General features: G+C 38.2%; 1 protein-coding gene across 1 annotated transcript; it reads right to left on the reverse strand.

The window, feature by feature from the left end:
* Positions 1-259: 259 nt before the first annotated feature.
* myo15aa (myosin XVAa) lies at positions 260-25533 on the reverse strand. The gene is made up of 64 exons (XM_027148392.2): positions 25283-25533; positions 25117-25180; positions 24877-24986; positions 24710-24784; positions 24163-24253; positions 23480-23583; positions 23222-23285; positions 22996-23109; positions 22065-22226; positions 21869-21982; positions 20769-20827; positions 20546-20669; positions 20359-20454; positions 20137-20268; positions 19931-20056; positions 19767-19844; positions 19531-19685; positions 19397-19442; positions 19174-19298; positions 17969-18086; positions 17680-17855; positions 17489-17573; positions 17342-17395; positions 17182-17263; positions 16213-16343; positions 16010-16105; positions 15679-15914; positions 15414-15592; positions 14770-14842; positions 14158-14349; positions 13831-13934; positions 13098-13186; positions 12200-12326; positions 11475-11726; positions 11327-11388; positions 11069-11197; positions 10298-10376; positions 10023-10161; positions 9787-9877; positions 9538-9676; positions 7906-8021; positions 7703-7762; positions 7535-7610; positions 7338-7453; positions 7097-7215; positions 6858-6999; positions 6662-6773; positions 6050-6124; positions 5663-5868; positions 5257-5399; positions 5067-5139; positions 4732-4804; positions 4274-4347; positions 4100-4182; positions 3868-3998; positions 3693-3787; positions 3523-3600; positions 3343-3439; positions 3071-3231; positions 2799-2932; positions 1879-2012; positions 1468-1601; positions 1231-1371; positions 260-1114 (listed from the first exon to the last, which is right to left on the reverse strand). The coding sequence occupies exons 1-64, from the start codon at positions 25363-25365 to the stop codon at positions 1013-1015; spliced, it is 7230 nt and encodes a 2409-aa protein (XP_027004193.2). The 5' UTR covers positions 25366-25533; the 3' UTR covers positions 260-1012.
* Positions 25534-25604: the final 71 nt, after the last annotated feature.

Below are 25604 nucleotides of genomic sequence, written 5' to 3' on the forward strand. Positions count from 1 at the left end.
ATTAGGAGATACTGACATGAGCATGTCAAGTAAGCAACGTGAGAGGAAAAGTGCAGTTGATTGTCCATGATTACCACAAGATTGCGTGATTGCATGATTACCACAAGATTGCCGAACATGTAATTAGCACTGTGATCATCAGGGATAAAACCAAACAATTTGATAAATAATAAATGATACAATCAGGACTTTAAACAAGTAAAAATAAACCATTTTATCTTTAATAATCAAAAGTATAGAGAAGTTAATAATTGTTTGTTTGAAAAAAGTAAAGCAATGTGAGAATGTATCACATGACATTTAAAATGATCACCGATATGTTATAATACAATATATATATATTTATTATCCAATTAAAATGCAGAAGCTCAGCTACTCTTGCTATTTACATAAACTTCCATGTTGAAGCTTTGCTCCTGTGAGTTCAAGCCTAATTTTTCCCCGCTTGTAAACATATTAAATACTAGAATGGTCTTATATACCTGTTGGTGTTTTTCTGTTGTGGTTTTTTTTAATAAAGAACGGAAATGTATTTATTACTCTTTGCACATTTTAAACACGCAGTAAAGTGCAAATAATTTAAAACACAATTCACCAGTAGAAAATGGCATGCTTAAAAATGACATTCATATTGAATTGTGCTACACTTTAAACCTTGAAAAAGCTACATCACAGTCCTTGTGGTCATATGAACTTGATTACTACAATGTGTGTTGAGATGTAGTCATGATATTTAAAAACCAGGACACAATAAAAGGTGCTAGGTATTTGCTACAACATACGTTTTTAAGTCCAAGTAGAATCCCTTTTGCAAGAAACAAAGCTTCATGAAATGTTTAAGAGATTTTATGATTTTGTTAAATGTGAACACTGTTATGATGAAGTTAAATTTTGTTCTGGTCAGATTTATCATTCTAACAAAAACACCTTACTAACGATCTGCTTAAATAACACTGAATGTCTTTATCTTTTATGAGACAGGAAATAGTTTGCTGTGTTGTCTGGAAGCATATTAAAGAAGCGTGATCTCGCTGGGAGGCAGAGTGAGTCTCTTCTCTCGCACGGACAGCATGTTGTCCATGAGCATGGCGATAACGCGGCACAGCTCCAGGCTCTGCAAAGTCAAACATCTTTCAGTGCTCAGAAAACAAGCTGGAATTCGTTTCTCCAAATTATTTTCTCCACATTATGCTTTCTGATGTAGCAACTTTCAATGTACACATCTCATACCTGGTCTACTTGTAGCTGTGTGATGCGCTGTGATGTCAGATCCCCCAGCATTATCTCGACGTAAGGATAACTGGAGCCAGCCACGGGCCTCTGTGTCCGGCTGGACTGCGCCTCTTTCAGGGGGAACTTCACCATCAGCTCCTGAAAAAAAGTACAACGTGCATTTCTGAATTTATTCAATGATTTTTTTAAATCGGTGTATTTGTTTAACAGTGTAAATCTTGTCAATTTGCTTACATGTGTGTCTTTGTTCAGAAAGTTCAGGCCATTCTGATTGACAGCTAGTATGCAAGGGCAGTCTATAGAGCTGTTACTGCTGCTTTGTATATAGAAGAACGAGGAACCAAACATGGGGAATACGCTTACAAGCCCTATAGTTGAAATGTATAGAAAAGTTATGATCAGTACAGTACAGGGTGAAAAATCTGTAGTAATATAACAAATACACAACTAAAAAAAACTCAGCTGTCACTGGCTTGAGCATTAGGAGTAAATTTATAAGTTTCATATCCATTCTAAATCTATACATACAACATATTCATATAATGTAGAAAAGTATGAATGTAATTATTTTTGTAAAACCGCTGTAAAAGTTTCTATTGTTAGAAGAGGCATACAAATAAAATGTTATTGAATTGAATTCCTTACCAAGGAATTGGGCTCTGGCCTGATGGGGGCTCAGTGCCTGGACTTGCTGCATGTTGTGGGTCACTAAGTTCAGCCACTGCTGAGAAGACTTCATTCCACACAGAGGGACAGGGATGCAGTCCTGGACCTCACGGCTTTAACGGGAAAGGAGAGACAAAAATACATTTTTGGAAAGGTGAGGATTTCAGTACAATTGCACAAAGAGAGAGAAAGAAGAGGGAGGAGAGTGTGTGTGTGTGTGCGTGTGTGTGAGGGGGAGAGAGAGAGAGAGAGAGAGAGAGAGAGAGAGAGAGAGAGAGAAATGTGACGTGTTATGGTGGCCGATAAATGCAAAACACAACAAAAAACTCCTGACTACACTGATGCTTTTTATATGTGCTTATTTTTACCAAGGGCACTGATGTTCTTGTGTCGAAGTTTTTAGGGTGATGGATTCTGGTTCCTGGGTCAAGTCTGTGTCTGGGGAAGTGGTGGCTAAGTGGTTAAGGTGTCAGACTACTGTTTAGAAGGTTGTGAGTTGCTCAATTGTATAAAATTATATAAATGTAAGTCGCTTTGGAGAAAGATGCCTGCTACATGCCATAAATGTAAACACGACGATATCTTAGATATGCTGTCAACCTCATTAATAATGCTAAAAACCTGAAGAAAGACACATTCCTTGCTTTAATAGTTTTAGTTAATCGTAAATTCACATTAAAATATGTTCACTGCGGTAACTGACAGCAAACAGACAGCAAACCTTTTGTTCCTTTCTGAAAATTCGACACCGTGTACAATTAACAAGAAGGATGTCATGTTTAATATGGACCCTTTCTTTGCAGTGATGTGTTTCTAATGTGGTTTAGTTTCGGTTTGTTTTGCACTGACAGGAAACTGTAATGTATTGTAGAGATTAGAGTTAGTTTGTGTAGAATTACAGGTCAGGCAGAGAGACGGTGTCCTTGGCACGATGTTGCAGCGCAGCTAGTTTGGACACCTGCTGAAGCTGCTGTTCAGTAAGCCTGCCCTGTGGCACAACATTCAGAAGTGCTTTTAAGTAATCTGGGATAACCTGCAGAACAAAGAAAGATGTGAGACAGACATTAATAAGTAACAAGTAAGACATGTTAATTTAAAAAAAAAAAAAAAAAAAGCACAACTAATGTTGCTGTATTTTAGACAACCAGCACGGTTTGATTATATACAGTACCTGATTGTAATGCATGGTGACTCCAAGCTCGTTATCGAACTTTAGTGGCTGATTCCAGATCACTCTTCTAAACCACAGGCTGTAGTTGCTATCAAAAACCTCAGCTTCTGTGGTAACATCCAAGATGTACTCCCTGTTGCTTAGTGGCTGAACATTCTGACCTACACATTGACAGGTTCCTGTTATCAATCGAATGTCCTACATTGTCTTCATATTTTCTTTCAATACAAATCCATTGTTCCATTGGTGTTACTTGGAAAACATATTCTCACCTCTGTTTGTGACAACAAATACGGCATATTCATACATTCCCTCCATGCTGTTTAGACCCATCTCATAGCATAGCTCTTCAATAGCATCCATAACAACCTACACATAACAGTTTTTATAAACCGAGCACAATGATTATAATGTACTGTAAGTATCAACTACTTAAAAAAAGAACAACTCACTGAGCAAGTTTTAATTTTCAAATGACGCTCGATTCCACCTGGGAGAAGAAATAGCTGCCGTTTGGAGCTCCTGCTAGCCTAAAGTGGTCAAGAAGGTGAAAAGATCTATATAAATAAGGGCAGGAATAACACCACTGCTTATTATTTATTCCTTATATAAAATAACTTACCATCATAGCCTTTAGTTCCATGCTGTTAGGGTATTTATTGCGGCCACCGTATTGGAAAGTCTTCCTTAAGTTCTGTTCACAAGCTTTGGCAATGCCTAGAAAAACCAAGGACCTTCTCAAATTTTCTCAACTATTAAAGATCTGTCTTCAAGATCAGGTTATAATGACACACTACCTTGGTATTGCACTCCAGGACCTGCACAAGCATCTTGAAGGTATTTCAACAGGTAGGGCTTCAGTACTTCTGAACATCGGTAGTATGCCGTAAGGATGTATAGGATCCTCCAGCCTCTTTGACAACTGTCTCTGGAGAAGAATTCTAATGTCAGTTTTACCAGGCACACTTGCACATTCATTATATATCTAAATATAAATAAAATATAAAATATGGAAATGTGATATGATACGTTTTGGAACTGGTGTTTTCTGTGATCTGCTTGAGGACCTGGCAGTACGCTTCATCTCTCAGTAAGCCGTACTCGCCAGTAAGCTGCAACAATAATGTCATTTATATTAAATGAGACACCGTGTCTCGTGTCTCTTTGAGTGAAGGTTATTTACTTAAGTGTCTTCATTTTTACCCTCAGTATGGAGCTGATGATGTCTTGCTCACTTTGGCCTTTGATTGGAAAGTCTCCCATGAACTTCATTATAGCTGGAAGAAGCACAATTACATATAGAAAGGCACATACGGTACTGTATGTACTGTACAGTATATCTGAACCAAACATCTCTTTCCTGATGTATAATCATTTAACAATTACAGTGTCATCTATCGTTTCATAACACAGATAGTGTCAAAACTAATATTTAGCTGCATGACCACATGCTTAAATTTAGTCTAAGTATACAAATATTAAAATAATCCATTTGCGAAGTAAAACTTTCCAATCGATTAATAAACATCGTATTCCATCTCATTTATTCTGCAAGTGATGACATCTGAATGAGTCCACGTACTGAAACTAAATTTATACATTTATATGTTTATACACTTTCATAACAATGAAGGTTAAGGATGTGCAAGTTGCTCGCTTACCCAAGAAAATATCTGCAGCAACCTTGTTCATGCTTTCATCAGTAAATTCAATCAAGGATTCTTGGATAGGAGTCTGTTTAACACACCAAACACAACAATTTGATGGGGAGCAAAAATAATACAATCAGTAATAAGTAAATAAGTAATAAGACAATTTTCTTGTTACATAATTCAAATCAGGTCAAGAGGCTTTTATTGTCATTTCGATCATAGTGAAATGAAACAGCGTTTCTTTAGGACCCCAGTGCTACATAAAGACACAGAGCTACATAACACAACACAGAACTTAACCTCAAATTAACCTTAAGTAAATATACTTAACGTTATAATCATACCTTGGAAAATTTCACCATATCTGATGATTCCTTAGATTCCTTGCCCTTCTTTGACTTTTGCCTTTCTGAATCACTGTAAAAGTGACGCATCTTATGTTCATTACTTTTTCTACCAGCCATAATAGACTATTATACCATTTCTTTTGTCTACATTCACACACATGCTCTAGAGTTAAAGGAAAATACTGACCTGGTCTTCCTTTGGGCCCCTCTGAAATATTTCTTGGCAAACTCCACCATATTGTACTGGCTGTCCTGCAGAATCCTCTCATCAATCTCCAGCTCACTGTAGTCTGTATGGGCTTCAGTATAATCACTGGTGGCTGAAGCCACCTAGAGGGGAGAATATGAAGTATGTTATTGTTTAGCAGGATAAGAACAGATGGAGTGAAAGCGTTTGATACCCAGTGTTTCACAGACGCATAAATACTGCATATCAATTGTTCCGTACAATATTTAGTACATTTATAATTCAGCACTTGAATATTTATTCTACAAGATCATGAAATGTTAAAGAGAGAGGTTATACTGTATATAGTATTGGTTTTGAGTTAGCACAAAACCCTGGCAGATGTTTTCGTAGACGCAGAACATACTTCAACGGAGCGGTCGAGCTCATGGGCCGCGGCGGTGGAACCTACGGCGACGGCGACGGCGGCAGAGACTGCCACATGTCCATGTTTATTCTTGGGCTCGTCTTTCTTGTCCACAGGGAGGTTGATAAAGTCTGGAGCAGCCACTGGTTGGACAAACTCCACAGGGAAAAGTCCTGCACGACCATGTACCGCGCCGAACTTCCATCCTAGAGGTAGCACAAATGAATCGTGTCAGAAAGCATATTACATAATCAACTAATGGGAAAATACACTGAGGGACACAATAAGATTCCTAAGAAGAAACAAGAAAATGTATTTCACCATTACAGACTAAAAAGAAAGAAACAGAAAGAGCCTTAAGCTGAACAACACTCCATGCAAACCCACCAAAGTCAGACGTGTCTCTTTTCATTTCCTCAAGAAGCATGACCTTCTTTTTCACTATGCACCCGTAGCTGTGGCCTACAGAACGGCCACAAGGAATTAGATCTCAACCAGCAGGTCTCAAATAAACATTCCTCTCCACACAGCTCACATCAATGCTATTTCAAATCAATTCACTTTTAGTTGTATAGCTCTTTTTTATGAACATTTTATGGTCACAAAGCAGATTTAAAAATAAAAATCCATATAATCCATAATAAAAATGAGAAAGCTTAAAATTGAAGATTATATTTATGTCTAATGATAAGCCAGACTCAACGAGGTGAGGAAAAACTCCCTGAGACAATATGAGGAAGAAACGTTGAGAAGAAACAGACTCAGAAGGGATCCATCCTCGTCTGGGGAACACCAGAGAGTGTCTTTTATTTAATAGGACACCGTACACTGCTATAGCTTTTATGAGCAACTTAAGAGTATTATTTCTGAATTCAGAATATTTTTATGTGCTAGCCGGTTCACCAGGTGATGACAACAACAGGCATTTAAATGCTGCATAGACCTCATCAACCTATTAAACATAAGATGTGTAAAAGACTTGGTCGTAATCTTCCTCACCTTCTTCCAGCCCGTCCATTTTCTGCAAGCGTATAACGTCTCCTTTGTGGAAACTCAGCATCGTTTTGTCATCTGTAATGTAATTACGTACAGCAACAACATAGTCTGAGTCCTAGAGCAAAAAAGAATACGATTAATTCACAGCGCCACCACTGTCCACCCTGAAACCCAGTTCAGGTGTGAAGAGAAAGCTTACCTTCTTCAGCTCTGTGATGAAATAGTCAATCATGGTCTTCACATGGGGAGCTTTGGCTGAGAAGAGAATCAGTTTTTCATTGGTGAGGTTGAACTCCAGCATGTTCTTAGAGGGAATGGTGACAAACATGATGTCTGTGTAGCTATATATTGAATGAAACACACACAAAATCACACATATCAGTGTAATTAGCATATATCGCTATTGCTGGTAAATAATTATTCTCTTGTGCAAAATACCTGTACGGTCTTAAAACCCGGAAGTAATCTGGGGCCAGCGCACTGCTCCTCACCATCTTAAGCAGTTTAATTCCCCTGTGGGACACAGAAAGCACCTGGACACCAGTGCCCACACTGCCCTGTAACACACACACACACACACACACACACACACACACACACACACACACACAAAAGCTCTCCATTTAGAAAAAACTCTGAATAGGAAATAAATGATGGAGTGGTGACAGGAGATCCTTACAGATGCTGGGAAAAGACGAGAGAAGTAGATCTCCCAGGTGTCCCTTGCAGCAATAACAACCTTTTTTTTCACATTCTCATCTTGTGTCATGGCACCCGCATCAATGTTGTGCTCAGCTGTTAAAGAATTAGATGTAGAATTGATAACATACTGGCTAATATACTTATTTTAATCCGTATTTGATTTCTGGGACCTACCAAAGAGAGATTTCATTTTTTGTCTCTCCTCCTTCGTGATCCGAATACAAGCCTCTGAGAAGGTGTCGTGGACAATCTGAAATAAAACCGAAAGTTCATCAGCAGGGAGAATGATCCGGCTAGGTGATACAGGAAAATCAAAGTTATGCAGAAAATAAAAACACACACCTGCTTGAACAGGAGATCTAGTACCAGTGGGTGGTTAAAGCTGTCCTTGGGATAGAAAACCTAACAAAAACAACATGAAACTACATTACTGAACAGAGTATTTGAATATTACTCACTCTCTCTCTCTCTCTCTCTCTCTCTCTCACACACACACACACACACACACACACACACACACACACACACACACACAAAGACCTTACTTCTTTTCTCAGGTAGATCTTCCAGGGTACATTTGTGTAGGTGTAGTGCTCCTCGCTGCTTCTCCTGTGGAGCTGGGTTTGAATGGTCTCCTCTTCCACTGGAAGCTCTCGAGAAACTGAGACAAACCACTCATAGTATTTATTTTTTGTTAAAGAACGGCTCATTTATGATGCTTCATCTCTTCATTCTCTGTGTTAAATGACAGAATTCAAATAATATAATTGGATTGCAATTTTATTTAAAGATTACTTTGTAAGATATATATATATATATATCTCACTTATGTGGATTCAATACAAATTGTAAAACCTTTTGTATCTTAATAATTAAAGAAAGCAAGCCAATATAAATAAATAAATTATGATAAATAAGTTCAGTAAATAAATTAACAGCAGAGAAATTAATGTCTATTCAGAGACATTTTATATATATATGTATACATGTATATATATATATATTTTTTTTTTTTTTTCAGAAATAAAAGCTGGCTTGTAAGTTAGTTCTCTTTGCCAGGGAGCCTTCATTTAATGCTGTGCAACACCAATTCTACTGACTAAACAATCCACGTTTTGACAGTTCGTGGACATCAAGAAGATAAATGATCTGGTATACAAGCCATATACTCTCTAATGTACTATGTCCCATTGTCAGACATCAGATTTCATTGTTACAATATCCTGCCCTCCTGTATTACAATACAATATTAGAGGCTTCTGAGTCACACCAGCTGAGATCATTACACATCATTACACAACTGAAGCAGTCCGTCTGTACAGATATATTTTTTTATTATAGTTTTTCTGTCAATCCATGATCTAATTCATACCTACTTCAGCTTAACTTTAATTTGTCTCCAAGGCTTTGGCTTTTGCAGGTAACGTCGTGCTGCTAAATAACATCTTTTTTCATTGGTGTACACATGAGTCACAATAACTTCCCTTTTGCCTTTGAGAAATTGATTTTCTCTCTATATTTTGTTCTCATTTCATACTTTCAGCTCTTTACCTTTTATGGAATTTAGTTGCATCACTGAATGTAAATCAAATATCCCATGAATGTTTTTTGCACTCTGGGTGATTTATCACCATTTATCACTACACAAGTAAATATTAAGAAAATTGGTGTTAGTGAAATATTTAGTTCAGTGTAGCCTAGGAACACATCCATACTTTAACATTTAACTATGGTATAATAAAGTCCGGAGGGGGGGGCACGGTGGCTTAGTGGTTAGCACGTTCGCCTCACACCTCCAGGGTTGGGGGTTCGATTCCCGCCTCCACATGCATTTTCTCCCTGTGCCTCAGGGGTTTCCTCCGGGTACTCCGGTTTCCTCCCCCGGTCCAAAGACATGCATGGTAGGTTGATTGGCATCTCTGGAAAATTGTCCGTAGTGTGTGTGTGTGTGTGTGTGTGTGTGTGTGTGTGTGTGTGTGTGTGTGTGTGTGTGTGTGAATGAGAATGTGTGTGCTCTGCGATGGGTTGGCACTCCGTCCAGGGTGTATCCTGCATTGATGCCCGATGACTCACGGGCTCCCCGTGACCCGAGAAGTTTGGATAAGTGGTAGAAAATGAATGAATGAGTAATAAAGTCTGATAAATGAGGCAGAGTGTCTGTCTTGTATTGTACTGACCCAGCGGTGGGGCTGGAGACCTCTGACTGATCGCAGGCACCGGAGGTGATCTTTTCATCTTTATACTTTTTAATGGTTGCGGTCTGCCAATCTCTGTGACATCTAAAGCAGAAGAGCCTGGACTATAGATCTTTTTCCTCTGGATGTTGAAAACATACGTACATAAAAAAAGATATTTATTTCATTTGGTAAATGATTTATTAGTAATGGAGTAAGGTGTCAAATACTCACTACTGTTAACTGATCTACCTGGGTGGGTGGTGCATTCATCTGGTCTTTAAGGATCATCATAGCTTCATCATGAGGGTCTGGCTTTTTAATAAACACCTTAGCATCTCTTCTATGATTACAGATAAAACCAGGATTTACATGTAAGTTATGAAGCCGTAGATAGCTTTAGTACACACTGGGGATATCTCAGTATCATTTCATGAATGAAGGTACATACAGTATAATGGTTAGACTGCTTGTAGGAATATACAGACCTTGGTATATCTACAGGTTTCACTATTCCAGGCTGGTAGTGTTTTATTATGTCTTTGATGTTATGACTTGGTTCTATATACTCTGAGTTTGAGATGGTGGACCTCACCACATCTTCTTTTGCTACCGTCCGGGGTTGTCCTTAGAAAATATATTCAAGCATTAATGACATGAATAGGTATGGTATGTTCAACCTGCACAATTACATGTGGAAAAATCAAGCTACATTAGAAGATAATAATAAACAGTGCACCCTGGTATAGAGATTCTGACTTACCGTAATGATGCCGGGTGGGTTTCTGTGCAGGGGGATGTGTAACATGAGTGTGTGGAGTAGGTCCAGTTTCAGATTTGTTCTGTGAAGATAACGCTAATGATTTACTGGAAACACTTAATAAGGAATAATTAAGTGACTGATCAGAGTGCCAAGACCAAATAGGAGCCAATATACAAAAACAACTCATTAAATGTTAAGTCATTAATGGTGTTTTAGGATTGAATCTGAAATAAGAAGACAGCCATAAGAGATTATGTATCTAATAGACATGATTCCATTTCATGTCATATTTTTTGTGGACGTTAGTTATACACAGGACCGTGAAAATATCTTGAGGAAATCTAAAGAAATGCAGGAAGCTAATAGATCTATTATGTAATATGATTACTGATATACATACATTTGTGTGTAACATTTCACTTTTGTTGCAAATCCAATTTTATTTCACTGACACTGTAACAAATAATTTTATTCTTCAAAAAAAGACTAGGACTTTAACAAGGCTAATGGCCTTAAGAATTTTGCATAGTACTGTGTGTTAAGAATAATAATAATAAAAAAAGATCTTTCAGTACATCATATGATCTACAGTACTATCGATTGGGTGAAGAAATAATTAATAATGTTTAATAAATTCAAGATATGATACATATAATAAAGAAGTAATAAAGAATTTTAATAGAGCATTAAATTATATCACTATAATAATTTTTGTGATTATATAATAAGCTTTATAAAAAAAACATATTTTGGGTGTCTTGAGATACTCACTTGGCTTGATTGACCAGAACGGGGCACTGATACATGTTCACTGTGATAAGATGGGCCAGTGTATGGCCTGCCTACTGAATTATACATTTGTTGTTGAAGGGCCATTGCTTGCATTGTCATTTGCTGAGCCTATTAATCAACACGACAGACCAGCAATTACATTTATAATCGTGCAAATTTCATATCAGACCAGAATAATATTCAAATTGAACCTCGGTGCTAGACTGATGGCTTTATGTTAGATCTTAAAATACTCACAAGTATGATGGCTTGCTGGTTGATGATAGCTTGCTGCTGCTGTGCAAGTACATTGGGATCTACTGTATTTGGAATATTAAAGAGTGCAATTCATAAATGCATGTAAAACCTACGTTCTACACAGAAAAAGTGTCTGTTGCATTTATACCTGTCCCATCAGTCATCAGTGGCACATTAGGTAAAGCTGAGAAGGGTGGTAAAGGAGGCAAAGCTGTCATAGGAGGTATAGATGACATAGGTGCCATTGATGGTATTGGTTGCATTGGTGTCTTTGGAGAAACAGGGGTTACTGTGGGAATAGGGTCTGTAGATGCTGGGGCAAGGGTTGAAGGCACAGAGTGTACAGCTGGCATAGGTATAGGTGGCATCATAGTCCCCATAACAGGCAGAACGGGAACCGCTAAAAAGATTTTAAAAATAAAATTGTATCTAAACAGGATGACAGTAAATGTATCCACCAATGCATTGTACACTTTGGCACTTTACCGAAAGTGTATCGTATTGTAATTTTAATTATTGTAAATTATTTAATGGAGTTCAGATGACATGCAACCAAAACCAAAAATCTTGATATTGTTAATAAACCAAACCTGAAAGTTCACACAGGTCATTAAACTAGTCAGCAAGAGAAATCCATTTAGTAACAGAAATCAGCATGGTCTTCCAAAACAGACACATTCACATTAAGTGCAATCACACACAGAGTAGCAAAGGTTTGCTCATGTTTCTTACAAAACCCATTAAAAACAAAAACAAAAAATTTGACCCTGCAGACTGATGATTGCATTTAGGAACCAATTGACACAAGGGCTACCATGCATAATTTATGTGTGGTGAAGTAAGGCCATTAAGGGAGTTAGCTGAATGACTCACCTCCAGGCTGCAGTCCTGGGGGATAAGGCCTTTTGGTCCGTGTTGTTTCTTCCTCTCCTCCGTCCTCACCCCCAATCCCACCAGCTCCCTTCATCCGACTGGTCATGCTGGCTGGCTTCTCCAAATCCTGATTGTTGCAGATATAGCAGAGAGGAACAGGCTCTAACTCAGCCAGGGCCTCTTTTGTGTTCACTCACACGAGAAATCAATCTTCCCCCTGGGAGTACCTTATACTCTCTAAGAGCAGCTTAGCCCTTTAACCATTACCACAAATATCGGGTGTTCATTTACCAAGCTGAAGCATTTCTAATGTAAAAATCAATCTGTATCGTTTATTGTTCATCTTTTAAAATGATGGCAACAACATTACCAATCTTTTAAATGTAACCCTAGTTTTATGCAAACTGTTTGACAAAGAAATAATGTCATTTCCTTTATTTAGGCCCAACCTGAGAGCAAGTGCGCTTCTGGATGACAGCCATTGCATTAAGTGAGTTTGAAAACACCTTTTAATGGCATAATGGTTTAATGACAGTAGGTTAAGAAATTACACTGAGCTTAATGCTGTAAGAAATACGGTAGTCCAGTAACTTAATCCCCTTTAGTGCTAGGGACCTGGTGCCAATTGGACATTTGATGCTCAATCAATTACACTTAACTAGGTTCAAATGATTCACAGAAACCATTGACCTGATGTAGAAATATTATTTCTAAATGTATATTATATATTATACATTTATTTCATAGCTAACCAAAGAAATTACAATGAGCTCATGATTTCATTGAATTACATTAACAAAAAAAAAACCTTTACACATTTTGTCATTTTGATGAATTGTCAAGACAAACATCATGTTGTGGAAAATTAAATTAGAGGAAAAAAGATAAACAGACTTACCCCACTACCATCGGATAGCACTGGGTCAAATAAGCTGTCCAGATAACGATCCATACCTCTCTGAGGTGGAGCCTCGCTAAAGTCGGATTCTGTTTGAATCGAGGAAATGATAATATATAACATTCTTCCCCGTGTATGCAAGGTGGTTAAATGTTTGTGGACACCTGACCATCACACTCGTATTTTGTTCTTCCCTAAACTGTTGCCACAAAGTTTGAAGCACAAAATTGTATACAATGTCTATGTACAGTGTAACATTACAATCTACCTATCACTGAAACTAACAGGGCTAAAAAAAACTGTTCCAGACTCTGACTCAACCCCACTGAACACGTCTGGGATGAACTGGAACACCGACTGAACCCCAGACATCCTCACACTTACAACAGCAGTGTCTGATCTCAATAATGTTCTTCAAGCTAAATGAACACAAATCCCCAACGCCACACTCCAACATCTAGTGAAAGTCTTCACAGAGGAGATCAGTGGATCACATTATAACCAAAGAGACAGGACTAAATCTGGGTTGTGAACAAACACCCCGGAGTGTAATAATCACGTGTCACACAAAAGTTTAGCCATATAATACATTCTTAATTATGGAAACTTAACAGACCTTAATTCTAACTTCGGTCCTAACATCTTATTTGTCAACAAAACATGGATCATTTAATGGTGACTATCCGATTATAGAGAGAACACAATAGGCAAAAAAATAAAATAGTCATCTGACCATGACTGTAGTATCCATCAGAATCTGGTAGATTGTTGCTGGCCATTGGTGGGTTAAAGAGTGGGGTTTCATCATCCGAATCAAAACCACTTCCAAACAACGCACTGTGGTAAGTTATAACAAAGCATCAGTGCCTATACAATGGATATTGTATATCTCTGTTCATAATGCTGTATAAGCCACTCATATTCAGAGGTAATACAGAATTTTACAATATGATTTATTAAGAAATATCTGTATATTACACAGAATAAAAGAAACATACTGGATTTTAATTGTAAACAAAACAAAAAATATATATATTGTTGATCTATTAATATTACGAACAGGCTAGCATTGGGTCTGGTTCTGGTGGAACTCTCAGCCGAAATGATGAAATAGGACTTCTGCTTTGGGAAATCTCGCATTAGCTCCAGGTCTGCAATCAGGTCCATTACATAATCGTGCCCTGCAAGCTCAGCCCATTGGCCATGTTCCTTCATGATGACAGAACAGCCCTTAAAGGACTCTGTGACACTCCTAGAAAACCCAAATACAGTAACGTTTCAATCCACTGAGTGAGGTCTTTACTACTAAAAGCTGTGTGTTTAAAAATGTGTGTTGTGCTGTGATGATAAACAAGCTGAGCAAAGTTAGAGATCACAATCTATGTTTTTTAAATGAAAGATTGAAAAAAGAGTGATGAAGCCACGACAGTAGGTGAATCTAGGTGTATATGTCACCAACTCTGGTCTTGGAGTGCCGTAAACATTTTAGTAGGGTCTCTCTCTACTAACACACTTAATTTAGCCAATGTTGAGTTAAACAGGTGTATTAAAGCAGGGAATGCACTGAACGGTGAAGAACAGGGGTACTGAATGACCAGGGTTGGGAACCTGAGCTCTATGTGATCCTGCTCAAGTTTAATAGCTGACAGGAGTGTTTTCCCATGGCATGTACCTATGAAGAAGGATGTCCCCAGCCAGATCCTCACCAGTGGTCCATGAGTTTACAGGACACAGAAAGGACGTTCCTGTGGAAAGAACATTATGTTCACAATTACAGTGACAGAGTTGGTGTGAAGAGGTAAGACAACACCTCTTGTGCTTTTTTCCATTCAGTTTAGCACTACGGATCAGGTGTCTGTTCATTTTGCTGAGCACTACATAATTGCGTAAGAATGTTCCCTGGGATGGAAAACATCCTTCTGCTAGTCTAATTGAGACAAGAAGTGAGTAGTCGGAGATAAATGAGCACTGTGTGTGCAGTTTGTGCTTATCTTATCTGTGTATGTGTTATAGAAATGTGCTTATATATCCCAGCCATGACAAAACAGTAAGAAACTGCAGATAGTAATCTTAAAGGAGACTGACACCCTGGTTTCTCCATTTCTTTAGAAGCCGTTTCAGGCCTCCTCTTATTTCACACTTAGGTTTCACATGAAAACCACAGCACTGATATTTTTGTCCTCAATTAGAAAGGAAAGATAAGATGGAGAGATATGTCACTGAGTTGCAAATAGAGTCTAAAAGAAAGTTATTTTTCCCTTTCAAGAATCTACTGAAAAATCTACTGGATGTCAGTCCAAAATAAGTTGTTCTCACCATCAAAACAGTGCACCTGTAGGACCATGTTGGCTTTCTTTCTGTTGGCAGTCCACTCCAGAAGGGACAGTGGGTAAGTCCTTGCTGCCTCTGGTCCATAAAGGAATTTCTGCATAGCCTGAATGAGTTTATGTTGGCAAACTGCCTTATAGCTATTATAGGCATTGTCTGACACAAACCTGTAACATGCAGAAGACCACAATGAAGACCAACATAATATAACACGATGTGCACAGTCATACATAGGAAGAAGGTCATGTCTCACTTGAGAAGGTATTTCTCTATTTTGGCTGAAGGGGCAAAAGCACTCAGACAGCCGAGCAGCAGCAGCCAGCCCCGTTCGGCATTATCCGGGTTGCTGTTCCTCCACACTTGATTGGCAATTTGACACAGTATTTCATCTCGTAAGCCAGGATTGGAAAGCCCTTTCTGGATAATGTAGTTTCCGAGTAAATTCTCTTGGGCACCGTTCAAATGTGGGTCACCCATAAATCTCAAAATCTGCAAAAGCATTGAATATATGTTAATTATTCCTCATCACACAGAAGGCGGACATGATACATCGGACAGTATGGGGTAAAATGTGACATTTCTACCATCACAAAGACATCAAGAGCTTCATTTTTGAGATCATCATCTAAATAAGTCAAGGGCGTTTTCAATGGTGCAGTCAACATTCCAAACTTTGGTTCCTGAAAAGGAAAATGGAATCTGTTACCTATATATAGCTACACTGTCCTTAATGCTGTTTGAGAGCTTCAAATGAGGAAGTTGGAATTGATCTGAAAACACGACTTACTCTGAAATGAAGCTGGATGAATTTGGAAATGGTATAGTTATTGATGTCCAGGGGGAGTGTGAGCTGGGATTCCAGCTGAACTGTTGGTGCTTGTACAAGAGCTAAGCAATCAGAATGAAGCTCTCTACCTCCTGTGAAACACAACAGACAAAGTGTATTAATAATTATAACTAGATTTGTAAAGTTTGTTGTGACAAACTTTGATGTTGGCTTTGACGATGCAAGTATTTGCAAAGGCCGGTGCTTTTTGGAAGCGAGTGGACATAAGGGTCAGTGTTACTTTTGGAAGCAAGTAGACAGAAAGCTAGGGTGCCAAAACATTTGAAGGTAAGTGGAGACGAGTATGTGGCTTCATCCGAATACTCTTGAGGAAGTTTCCCACATTGGGCTGAGTGTTTTAATATGTCACATGTCCATGTTGTGCTAATTATTTTTTTCATGTGACATCACGTGACGTTATCAGAATACCCGTGAGGAAGTTCCCCTCATTGTTCTGAGTGTTTTGATATGTCACATGTCCATCTTGTAAAAAGTTTTTTGATTTTGTATATATATTGGGGGCGGGGCAACCGAAAGGCCAGTCGGTATACCAATTTAAAACTTTGTTCAGAGTATCACCCTAAAGGAGCTGGCCGAGTTATAAACCTCCAAAGTTTATAATGGGAGTCTATGGGGGGAAAAAAGGCCAATTTGAGACTCGGTACCAGAAGTACCAAAACTCGGATCGCTTAGAAAAGTAATAGCGACAAACTTCAGACTAGGTTCTACAACATATCCGAATTTGGTGCATGTGGCCCGAAAGCCCTAGGAGGAGTTACTCTTGATAAATTTTTGTCTAAGCTTAAATAGGAAAACAGAATGTTGGCTTCGACAAAGCGACATAATTATACACAATATTCACCTAAACAAAAAGCACCAGAATGACATTGCATTTGTTTACTTTCTACGAAGCTAGTATTGCTACTGTACCTGCAACTGCTTGCAGTAAACCTCCAAGTTCTGCTGGAATGGGCAAGTGTGTGACATTAACGACTTCCCGTTTTGCTAACTCCTACAAATTAGACATCGATGATTGAAAATTAAGATAAAGTTTAGACAGACCAAATATGCAAGAAGTTGTAATTCTGACCGTTTCTATTCTGATCCTCTCCTCTTCTGCCTTCCTCTTGGCTTCTAATATCATCTAAAAAGAGATGTACAGTGGCTTCGATTTAAACCGAACATAACACACAGGGGAACAACGTGACATTAATAATAAAAGCCATACCATCTGTACCTTAATGTATCTCTTTTGATTTACATACATGTGGACCACTGAGCGGAATCTGACCAGACTGACTCGCATTTTCACATAGTGCTTCCTGTGAATAGCCACACAGGAATGTATGAGTGTCAGAATTAAACCAGAGACAAGACTATGGATTCCTTGACAAGGAAATGTTAAGGGGCAGCAGTGAGAATCTGTACCGTATGAGGTAACCTCGGCAGTGCGCCTGCAATCGAATGATTTTCATGCGAAAGGCAACGTAGCGTTTCCGTACAAAGAACATTCGAGTGTAGCGTTGCAGGGTCAGGGCAGCAACATGCCTCACTCTGTCTCTCTTACTCTCCAGAGTGTAATATATGTCTTCTTTTAAGAAAAGCTAATGCAAATATACATAAAGAGAGATAAATCATGGCAAACAAGTTTATTCAAGCCGTGAGTGTAACAATCTGTTATAATATCTATAAGAGAATCTGGAGCAGAAGATCGCACCTTGGTGATGCCCACTTCAAAAGCTCCTGGTCGTACAGGACAAAGCTTCCTTAGCATGATTACGCAAGACTCCCCAGTGGCAGGAGGAGCCTGCTTTAGGCCCAGCAAGGATTTGTATCTAAGGGAGATGAGTAGCAAACACATATTTAAAAATAAATAACACACAAAAAACTCAAGAGGCAAAAGATTTCATTTTGTGATGTTAGTTAGTATAAAGTTCAGGTGTAGGTATGCATAAGCAGTAGTGGCTGGTCCGTAAGGGAAGGTTTAACAAACAATTATCTAAAGTCTTCATTCATAACTGCAAAGGTTTTAAACTCCATTGAAATAATAATTTTTGGAGTGATCAGTAATTCAAATATAATGTTCCTGTTTGACCGATGAGGTAATGTTCCATTTAGGATGTACAACTGCTGGGCAGCTCACACTTCCAAAGTGTTAATATTCCACCTAGTGGTCAAGAGCTGGAACTACAACAAACACTGATATAGGCCCATTGGGGGGGGAATCACACTGCCCCAAGCTCATGGAAGGAGCAGTAAACAAATCAGTTAATGAAAAGATTGTCAAGTTGAGATGCTTTAAAAATATTCCACAGCCTCCAAGATCTGGTTTTATAGCAAATCATTAAAGTTAAATTAAGCTCATGTGCTTTGTTTACAATTTATATACTGCATTGGGAGAAGTGAACAGGGCTTATTGAGTGATATCCGTATATCAGAAATATGTGTGAAATACAAGAGAAAGTTTTTCCTTACACAAAGGGTGAGAAAAAATGTGAAACATAAACTTTTTGGTGCTAATTTCAAGGTTCAAGACTGTATGGTGCCTGACTTAATGCTGTCAACTCTCAGCTGCCTATTATGGGTTACTGTGAATTACTCCTATTAATCTGATCTAATTCACTAGACAGTTGCCTATAGCCATCTCATATAGCCTATAGTAACCTCTTGACGTAATTTTGTTTGAGATTGTAATTATTCTTCTCCAAATGTGTGTGTGTGTGTGTGTGTGTGTGTGTGTGTGTGTGTGTGTGTGTGTGTGTGTGTGTGTGTGTGTGTGTGTGTGTGTGAGAGAGAGAGAGAGAGAGAGAGAGAGAGAGAGAGAGAAAGAGAGAGAGAGAGAGAGAGAAAGAGAGAGAGAGACAATGAGCTGAAAGTACATTCAGTGTGATGCTGTTTAACCAGAGTCACCCAGGGCTTTACCTAAAAAGGAAGACATCAAAGAGTATTCGGATTGGATAACCCTGTCTCCTGATACGGATAGTATCCAATATCCCAGAGTAACGAAGCTGAGTGCTGACCAGGTCCATGTCAAACACTCCAGGCTCCTACAGGTATCACAGCCTCTTAGCATAACACCTCAACTGACAGACAGTCTACTTCTGAACATTTGAACTTCTTATTCATACATGTCCTTCTGCCTTACCTTGTTATGGTTTGGCTTCATGCAGCGCACAAAGAATGGGTTGCATCTGATGCCAAATTAAAGAAATCACAGGTTTAGTTAAAAGAACAGGCATTTTTATCTTCGGAATGAAGTCAATTCTAAACATGGTTTACCTTTCCATCTTTTCCACAAGCTCCAAAAGAGAAACTTGGAACTTGGCAGCAACTGTGGATGGCTGGTATCTGCGTGTTACCGTGCTGTTCTTCCTGACATGAGTCTTCTGTTGATTGATGGTTTCTGAATAGCTTGTGAAAAGATTTGAAACCATCTAGGACGAGAGAAACATAGCCTTAAACCAAAAGGTTACCGAACCCAGAGAAGGTGCTCGGTAACGGTCGTACAATGTTACCTTATTTTTGCTTTGCATGAAAAGATCAAGCACCTCCTGGCGAACCTGATCGTAATTTTTGTCCAAAAATTTATGAACCTGTTAAAAAAATGATACAGGTAACTAATTCCAGACTTTTTGATATTTCTCTTATAAAATAAATGCATATAAGCTATTGACTGCACCTGATAGGTGACTTTTCCAGCAAAGTGTTTAATGGCAAATTCAGGTAGAGGCATTTTTGGCTTGAAATACAGTGGGTTGTGGCCATGATGATAGTGACATTTCTGAAGGAAAGTGTGGTCTGTCGCCTAAAGATAAAACATTTCAGTCACTGTCTGATGAACACAGGAAGAGAAACTTGGAGAGAGATAAATCACTACCAACACACTTGCGGAAAACCGCTCTGGTCATCCAAGATCCGAAGTATCCCATGGGGCTTTGCAGAAATGAGGTCAATACAGACCTGATTGTCATTATAATACACTTCGTCCCAGGGAATTTCCTCTCTTCTGTATTCCTCCTTAGATATTGAAAGTCATTTATTCAGATGCATTTCGTAATCTGTATAGCCACTGTGTTTCGAGGATTAAAACGAACTGAAAAGGCTTACTTGCTCTTCTCTGAAAATGACCCTGTTGAAAAAGAACTGTAGGTACTCATTTGCATAGTTTATGCAAAGCTGTTCAAAGCTGTTGAAGCTGAGGTCCTGTAAAGCACAAAGGGTTTAATTCACCAAACAATTGACTTTTTACCAGCGTGTACAATTCCTTTATAAAATAAAAACTTCATTATAATACCTCGAATCCATAGATGTCAAGGATGGAGATAGACAGTGTCTCATTCATCGGGTAAACCAAAGTATTGATTCTGTCTGTTAACCAATTAAAAAGGAGGGAGTACAGTATCTTGGCAACTGCATCTCTGGATTTTTTTGGACACAAAAGTCATTTTAATTATTGAAAGCTTCTTTTTTTATTCAGAATTCTTAGGGATTTATTGTATGTTTATGACTTACAGTACCTGGCATCCACTGCACTCTCCACTGATAAAGGGGTATAGATTTTCTCTCTCATTGTGTCCTATAGTAAAATATATAAGAACTCATAATGGTATTTTATAGAAATGTAAATTGTGCGTGGAAATATCGCTCAGGCACATTGTACCGCAAATTTTCTTTTTATGGGGCAGTTCAAACAGTTATTAGTTAATAAAATATTCTGGAAACATGTTATCAAATAGTATAGACAATTCATCTGAGGGAGAAAAGCAGATAATCTGGAAGAAACCTAAGTGGACACTTTGAGATAATGCAAAAATTCAAACAGACAGTAACCTGAGCTCAGGATCAAATTGAGGACCATGGGGCTGTGAGCCAGCAACACTGTGCCACCCTGAGCTCACTGCCTACAACATTAGAAGTACTTTGCTGACACAGATGATCGAGGATAGTTGTCTGAAAGCATTCTGTTTTTCTAGAAACTTTGTGTACTTTGTTTAACAGTTAGCACATTTACTATATACACCCACTGGACACTTTAATAGTCCGCCTGCTCATTTATTAAATTCAAGGTTTGATGAGCAATCTGAGATGTTTTTTCTTCTCATCCTGGTTGTAAAGGGTAATTATTTGAGTTTCTATAGACTTCCTGTCAGCTCAGAGCAGTCTGGTCATCCTCCTCTGATCTCTCATCAACAAGATATTTCAGCCTGCAGATCCAACAAAAAACAGGATGTTTTCTCTCTTCCCATCATTCTGTGCAATCTCTAGAGACTGTTATACCAGCTCATCAGCTACCAGTATCCTTGCCACAAGTCCCCAAGATGACACCTTTTCTTCAGTCTGATATGTGATGTGAACATTGCCTGAAACTCTTGTATTGATAGCCAATAAATATGCATGTGTTCCTAATAAAATGGACAGTGAGTGCCTAATAACCCAGTGCTATCCAAAACTACAAAATGTAAGAGCTCAGGATAAAATTAAATTAGCACCAGAAGAATGTGATGTATAACTTGGTGAAAGCGTAAAATAAAGTGTACACAGTAACAAAAATATGTACAAACTTGACCAAATAACAACAAAACGTGTTGCAACTTTTTTCCACATGCATGTGTCCTACCGTCACTTTATAAGTGATTGATTTCTGCAGGGCCTCAGGAGAAATTTGTAAAAGTTCTGCCACCACTCTGATCTCCTGAGCACTCACCACTGACACCATCTCCCGAGAGTCTGTCTGTGTATCATAAAGGGTAACAAACATTTATGATGGCAGGATAACATGTGCAACATGAGGAGATAAAAATCTGCCTGCCTACCTCATATCTCTCAAAAAAGACATTTCCTAGATGGAGAATAGATGACAGAATCCTGAAGATGCCGTTTTGATCTTCAGGGTTGAAATGAAGGATATCCATGGCACCGAGAAGCCTGCGGAAGTCCTCCCCATCACTCTTACCAGTGATCTCACAGTTCCCACCCTGACCAAACAAAGAAGATACTAGAACTGTCTGTGTGATTAGGGTACCTTTCAGCTCAAGTTTATTTTTATCTTACATTTAAAAACGAGAGATGGATCGACGAAGACAATCAATTATTCATTCATTTTCTACCGCTTATCCAAACTACTTGGGTCACGAGGAGCCTGTGCCTATCTCAGGCGTCATCGGGCATCGAGGCAGGATACATCCTGGACGGAGTGCCAACCCATCGCAGGGCACACACACACACACTCTCATTCACTCACACAATCACACACTACGGACAATTTTCCAGAGTTGCCAATCAACCTACCATGCATGTCTTTGGACCGGGGGAGGAAACCGGAGTACCCGGAGGAAACCCCTGAGGCACGGGGAGAACATGCAAACTCCACACACACAAGGCGGAGGCGGGAATCGAACCCCCAACACTGGAGGTGTGAGGCGGACGTGCTAACCACTAAGTCACCGTGTCCCCACAATCAATTATGTTAATTAATAATAATCCGTTAATTAATAATAATCCGTTAATCAATTAACAGATTAACTAAAATGAATGATACTATTAAAGACAAAATGAAATTGTGTGTTAAATATTTAATAATGATGATCAGGTACTGTACTATAAACTAAAGGCAAGTATTTATAAGTTTATATGCATATGTACGTATTTATATAAAATCCAAGAAATGTTTAATATTTGTTCCCATGAATTAAACATTCCGATTCATACTGCAGATTGTTTATGATTATTTTATTCTAATCCCACCTGATTGAGGTAATAGTAAGTCTCTGCTTCTTGGAGGTACAGTGACTGTTTTTGCTGTGAAGGAAGGCCTGCGAGCATCTCATAAAAAATGTGGTAGTTTCTCTCATCTTTGGCCTAGAAGAAAAAAACACACAGCACAGAATCATAAAACATCTCAGCTAACTTCACACCAAACAAGCATGTAACCAAAACAGCAAGTGTATATTAACAGAATTACAAAGGTCACCTGAAACACTATCCTTGACTTTTCAAGTAGATACTGTGAGGTTATGGCACCACTAATCACACCCCTGGTTAAAACAAATAAGAGAATTATAACTCAGTGTTAAATATTGTGTTAAAAATAAACCTAAACATATCTTTACATACAATATTCAGGTAAAGAGAGAATGCCAACATTAGCTGATGGATAATATTAGGCTTTGTATCATTTCAAACATCAATCCTAAAATTGATCAAAGATGTTTTTAAAAATCACACTCACTCCTCCAAAAATATCTCTATGTATTTCCCAAAACGACTTGAGTTATCATTCCTGACAGTTTTGGCATTTCCGAATGACTCTAATAGAGGGGCAGCTTCAAGAATCTGTAGGTTTAAGCAAAGGAAGTTATATTTCTGTCATCCAAAAAAAAACAAAAAAAAACAACAGTTTATCTTATATTTATGTCAAACATCTCCTTGTCAGTAATCCTTTGTAAATACACTATATATGAATGTATTCGGACACCTGACCATCACACTCATTAAGTCCTCCTTTGCTTTAATTGTCTAGAAAGTCTTTGGCTAGAATCTGATATTCCAGTTCATCTCAAGGGTGTGCGGTATGGTTCTGCTTCCAAAGTTTCTAGTAACAGCATATCCTGAAGTGTTTTATTCCTCTTACACCGCAGCAATTTGCCAACAATCAAATAGTTTAATTAAAGAAACATAGAAAGTTGTATAAATTAAAACAGATGTTCCATAAAGTACACAATTAGACATATAATATGAAGGATAATTTCCAGGGCACACACATACAAATACAGCACACGCGATACCTCAATCTGTCTCGGTGCATGTGAAAGGAAAACGAACAAACAAAACAGATTTGTTAGATCTAATATGATATAAATGTAAAAATCAAAAATAAATAAATCTTCTACAAAGTTCTAGATTTAGCCATACCTGCTGTGTAATGTTGCGCTTGTGTTGTATAGCAGTCAAGTAGCGCAGGACCAACTTTGTGGCCTCTGTCTTACCAGATCCACTCTCCCCACTGAAAGATAATTATCACATTGCTAAATCACTAATTATTCGTTTAACACCACTGTTAGGTAAACTGGCACAGTCACTTGGCATGTAATGACACGATTTCCACCTCCTTTAGTTTGCATTTCAGTAATGAGCATGGTGTCTGGTTAGATAGACGTGAAATCAAATGCTAAAATGCGTGTGTCATGCCAGCTTCTTGAGACGACACTGGGTACATTTCAGAGACATGATCCGTAGTGTCCTAGCCCAGACACTTAGCAGTCTTCCCTTACAAGTGTCTGCTTCAGAGAGAGGACTAAAATGATCCAGATGATCAGTTGTGTCAAATAATATTGACTCTGATTACTTTATAACTATTCCATCGAATAGTATAATAAGAATAAACACTTTAGTTTAAAAATCTTCTATAATAGATGACTCTATAATATCTCCTTCGATGTAACTGATAATTCAGCAGTACCTGATAATAATGCATTGGTTCTGTTTGGCATCCATCATTTTTGTGTAAGCAGCATTTGCTATAGCAAATAAATGCCTGAAAGGAAAATATTTAAGACGTTATTCGAGCCACCTCTCCAGCACGTCTTTGTGCTACATAAAAAAAGAAAGAAGACACTGAGTGCTTACGGAGGATTTTCGCCAAGGACATGTCCTTTGTACTGAAGCACCATGTCTGTCCCATAAATATTGTACATCTTGTATGGATTCACAGCTACCAGAATACTTCCAATGTAAGTCTTGAAAGGAAAAACAAATTTTTCCCAATTCACATATCGCTCATGCAAAATGATAATCATAAACCAAAATATATAATCACAAATGAATATAAATTCGATAATCACAAACTTGAGTTGAAAATCTACTTACATAAATCAGTTCACGTTCAAACCTTTTTTGAAGGTTGAACAAAACAGCAGCTTCATGAAGTTCCCTGAAAGAAAGAGTTTTATTTTTCATTACATTATACAGTTGCCTGTATAAGAACCACTTGTCTATCATCAAATTGTTTAACATAAATAAGTTTAAGACGTACTCAAGCTGTGTCATGTCCTCAATCCCATCCTCTTCAGCTCGATCTCTGTACAACATGGTCGGCAGACTTCGAATAGAGTACATCTACATGCCAAAGGAAATACATATGCTCAAATAAATCAAACAAATGGAATGCAGCTAAATGTAATAAAAGGTGTAGTAACTATGATGCACTGCTCATTTCATCTCCTGGGCACATGCAGAACTGCAGAGAAACAGCAAACTATCCAGTGCTGTGGCCTTTTAGGACATCAAAAAAAGAATATTACTCCATAAATTGTTTGACATTATATCACATTCTGTGGATTTTCCTGAGTTGTATA

Source organism: Tachysurus fulvidraco, chromosome 24, assembly GCF_022655615.1.
Source record: "Tachysurus fulvidraco isolate hzauxx_2018 chromosome 24, HZAU_PFXX_2.0, whole genome shotgun sequence".
NCBI lineage: Eukaryota > Metazoa > Chordata > Actinopteri > Siluriformes > Bagridae > Tachysurus > Tachysurus fulvidraco.